Consider the following 3,444-nt stretch of genomic DNA (forward strand, 5'->3'; position numbering starts at 1 on the left):
ATACCACCGCCTTTGATATACCAGTCATGGTGCACTGGCTGGAACGTGAAATAGCCTAATGGGTCCACCGACGGGGATGGATCCTAAACCGACAGCGCATCAAGCCAGCGCTTTACCACTGGGCTACGTCCCGCCACTCTGTAACAGTTTGGCAGAGGCTAGGCGAGCACCACGAAGAGGCTGCTATTGTACCTCATGGTCGGCATGGAAATGGGTCAATAATAAGTGATGGGTGGCATCACCATGACACGCAGAGTAGATCTCCTCAATTTTGTCAAGGGAAAGTCGCAGGTGTGTATCACAGGAATACTCGTGTGTAAGAATCGTGGTTGGGGAGAAAAAAGAAAATTTGCTTGAGTTAGGAAGGGGTTTCGATCCCCGAAACCCTCCCTCTGCACTTGCGCTCTACCATTTGTTGTCATATATATGGCGTAGGATTTGTTTTCCAAGATGACAATGCCAGAGGTCAATGTGTTCGTGTTGTCACAGATCGCCTACAGTAAAACGTTTGTTTTGTTTAACGACACCACTACAGCACATTGATTAATTAATCATCAGCTATTGGATGTGAAACATTTTGTATTTCTGACTCTTAGTGTTCAGAAGAAACCCACTACATTTTTCTTAAAGGGAGAGTAAACTCAAACATGAGCCTTATGTGTTGAAAAGATTCATACAAAGACCACCAACATATACTGACACTTTAACAAATGAAAAACGCGTAATTTAAAGAGTTAATAAAAATTTAAAAAAAACGTGATTATTCCTGCGAACTTGGGGTAGCCATTTTCTTTTGTTTTCAAGATGTCCGGTGTTCTAGCTTGGTGCGAAGTGTCGTCAGCTCCGACAGTGTAAACAAAAGCAGTAATTTACAAGGCGCTTCTCTTTGATCAACCTGACTTGTAAAACAACATAAATGACGTAATAATATAATAAACTATTTAACCAAATACATTTTAAGTTGCATTAACGGAACGAAATGGGTTTATAGTATTTTTCTCTGTTAAATAATTCAAAGAAAAAATGTACACTATTAGACCTATTGGTATGCTACTTTGGAGCAAAAACGAAAACCCACGATACCCAAGTGATAATTTTATTTTCTTTGGGACTACGTTATTGGTCAGTTCTGTGATTTTAGATGGGAGAGTCTACTCAATCAATAATTTTATAGAACTATTTACAGTAAAAAAAAAACCATGTCCATTACCATTTTAGGGGCGACAGGTAATATTACACAATACAGATATGCATGTTTGTGCCTAGACAGCGGTAATTAATTGGCTCGTCTGGTTAGCTATCAAATACACACCTGCCAATCAGGAATCACAGGTTTGATAGATAACTAGTTTAACGTGCTCATATACCACTAGGGTATCGAACACGCCTATCCAGAGTGACCTCCGATAAAACGACTTTGGGAGTGTTGGGCACTGACGGATCGGATACAAACTCTATTTCAGATTTTGGTTACAATGGCAAACATTAATATGTAAAAAAAAAAAAAAAAAAAAAAAACCCCAGAAGGTTCACAAGTGGGGGGGGGGGGGGGGGCACGTATCCCCGCCCCCGGCTCCTACGGGTCTGCTGACTCGGGGGTATGGGGGGTAGAGTTGAAAATGAGCATAGGTTAGGTCAGTACATAGGTTAATGCATGGACAAAACATGGTATAATTATTTCGATTTGTTGTGTAGCCACTTTGACAATGGCTGTTTATTTTGAATTGAAAAATAATATTTACTTATTGCTGGCTTACTGAGGTGTATATTATTACAAAACACTGCAGTCAGTGCATGCCTATTTTATCATCCCGCAAAAACCAGGTAGGTTTGTTTCTCTAGTTCTAAGACTCATTCCTGACGTTACGCGTTAAGTATTACGTAACCACCAGATGGCGTATTTACTGAAATGGAACAAAATGGCTGCACCTGTTATACATAATAACCGTCACATTTAACCGTTTTATTAATTAAATATAATAATATACTTGTTGATATTAAGCAATAATGTGCATTATATATCGTTGAATATGCATACCAGTCTAAAAGCCTTGCTTTTAAAAGCATTCCTTTAATGCAGAAAGGGATCTTTTATATGCACTTTCCCACAGACAGAAAAGCACATACTACGGCCTTTGACCAGTTGTGGTTCACTGGTTGGAACGAGAAAACCACCAATCAATTGAATGGATCTACCGAGGTGGTTCGATCCATTTTTTTTTTATCAGGGAGCTCGAAAATGATCGATGTAAAGCCGCTAAAGGTATTTAACGTTGAACGTAGGATTGTTGTTGCATTAGAGCGGTAGGCCTAATCTTTGACTAGGCCTACCGTTTGGTAGGCATATATTGCGCAGAATTTATATAGATTGGTCTCTGACGGTCAGAGAGCCTTGATAACTATAAAAATGTCCGTCTAGGTCTCATACCGTCAGAGTAAGCTGACTATGTAGAAGGATCGAACGAACTGTAGGTTTACTTTTTATTGCATTAATGCTAAAGGCTATGTCATGTGTTAAAATCCAAACCTACAGACTAACAGGTCTGTATTTTATTGTACGCCTAACCTACCGTACACAGGGGAGTGTACCATTGTTAAGTATTTAAAAACACAAAGTGTCAACTGGCAGGATTCGAACGTACTGCCCCGATTCGCAGGGCATATAAAAGCCCGCAACCTTAACCCCTCGGTAAACTAGTACGTCCACAGGGATTTATTTGTGAGGGAATTACCAAAGTAATAAAATCAGTAACGATAACTCTATTCTTGTTTATAAACGTGTTTCTGCTATACTTGTCTAAATTAATGACGATACTCTCAGTTTCACAGATTTATCACCAACAGGCAACACTACAGAAGATATGACAGCGAGCAATCATTGTTACGGAGTATATTTATATTTTGATGACGTGTTAGATAACACTGAAGATTAGGAACCATGTCAATGGTGAGGCAGCAATTCTGAGCAATAAAAACTAATTCTGGCAAAACTAACGACCAAAATCGGCAACCCTCCCTCTGTCCATCTGAAAAGAAAATCCAGTTTGATGTTTATGGTATGGGAAAAGCAGGAGGTAGGGAAGTAGTTAGCCCGAGTACTCTGACTGTAAGAGAGCTAGACAAGACATTTGGATATAAATACGCTCTCATTACATTCAGAGACCAAGCTATGTATTTTTTTGGCAATTGCCGACAACCATTAAGTTGGCAAAGATTTACGCTCCAATACCACAACAATCCTATGTTTGACGTGAAATATCTTTACATCGATCATTTTCGAGTTGATTGATTAAAAGAAATTCAGATATTAATCACAAATACACACTACAGAAAGAATTCCGACAGCACCCACATTAGCCAACTCTTCCATGTTGTAACGTCGCTTGGTATGAGACGGCCCCTGTAACTGTTGCACAAGGCAGAATCGCCCAGTGGGCCATCATG

General features: G+C 39.5%; 1 protein-coding gene across 2 annotated transcripts in view; it reads left to right on the forward strand.

Moving 5' to 3' along the window:
- Positions 1–208: 208 nt before the first annotated feature.
- Positions 209–3,444, forward strand: part of LOC121386771 — a 22,164-nt gene continuing 18,928 nt past the window's right edge. Inside the window, exon 1 of one of the 2 annotated variants that reach the window (XM_041517785.1) lies at positions 209–291. In XM_041517785.1, coding sequence (XP_041373719.1) covers positions 229–291 — 63 coding nt within the window. In that variant the 5' untranslated portion in view covers positions 209–228. Of the gene's footprint in view, positions 292–2,776; positions 2,948–3,444 lie in introns of those variants that run through there. The other variant, XM_041517791.1, reaches the window with a different exon arrangement.

The sequence above is a fragment of the Gigantopelta aegis genome, chromosome 2 (assembly GCF_016097555.1).
Source record: "Gigantopelta aegis isolate Gae_Host chromosome 2, Gae_host_genome, whole genome shotgun sequence".
In the NCBI taxonomy this organism is placed as follows: Eukaryota; Metazoa; Mollusca; class Gastropoda; order Neomphalida; family Peltospiridae; genus Gigantopelta; species Gigantopelta aegis.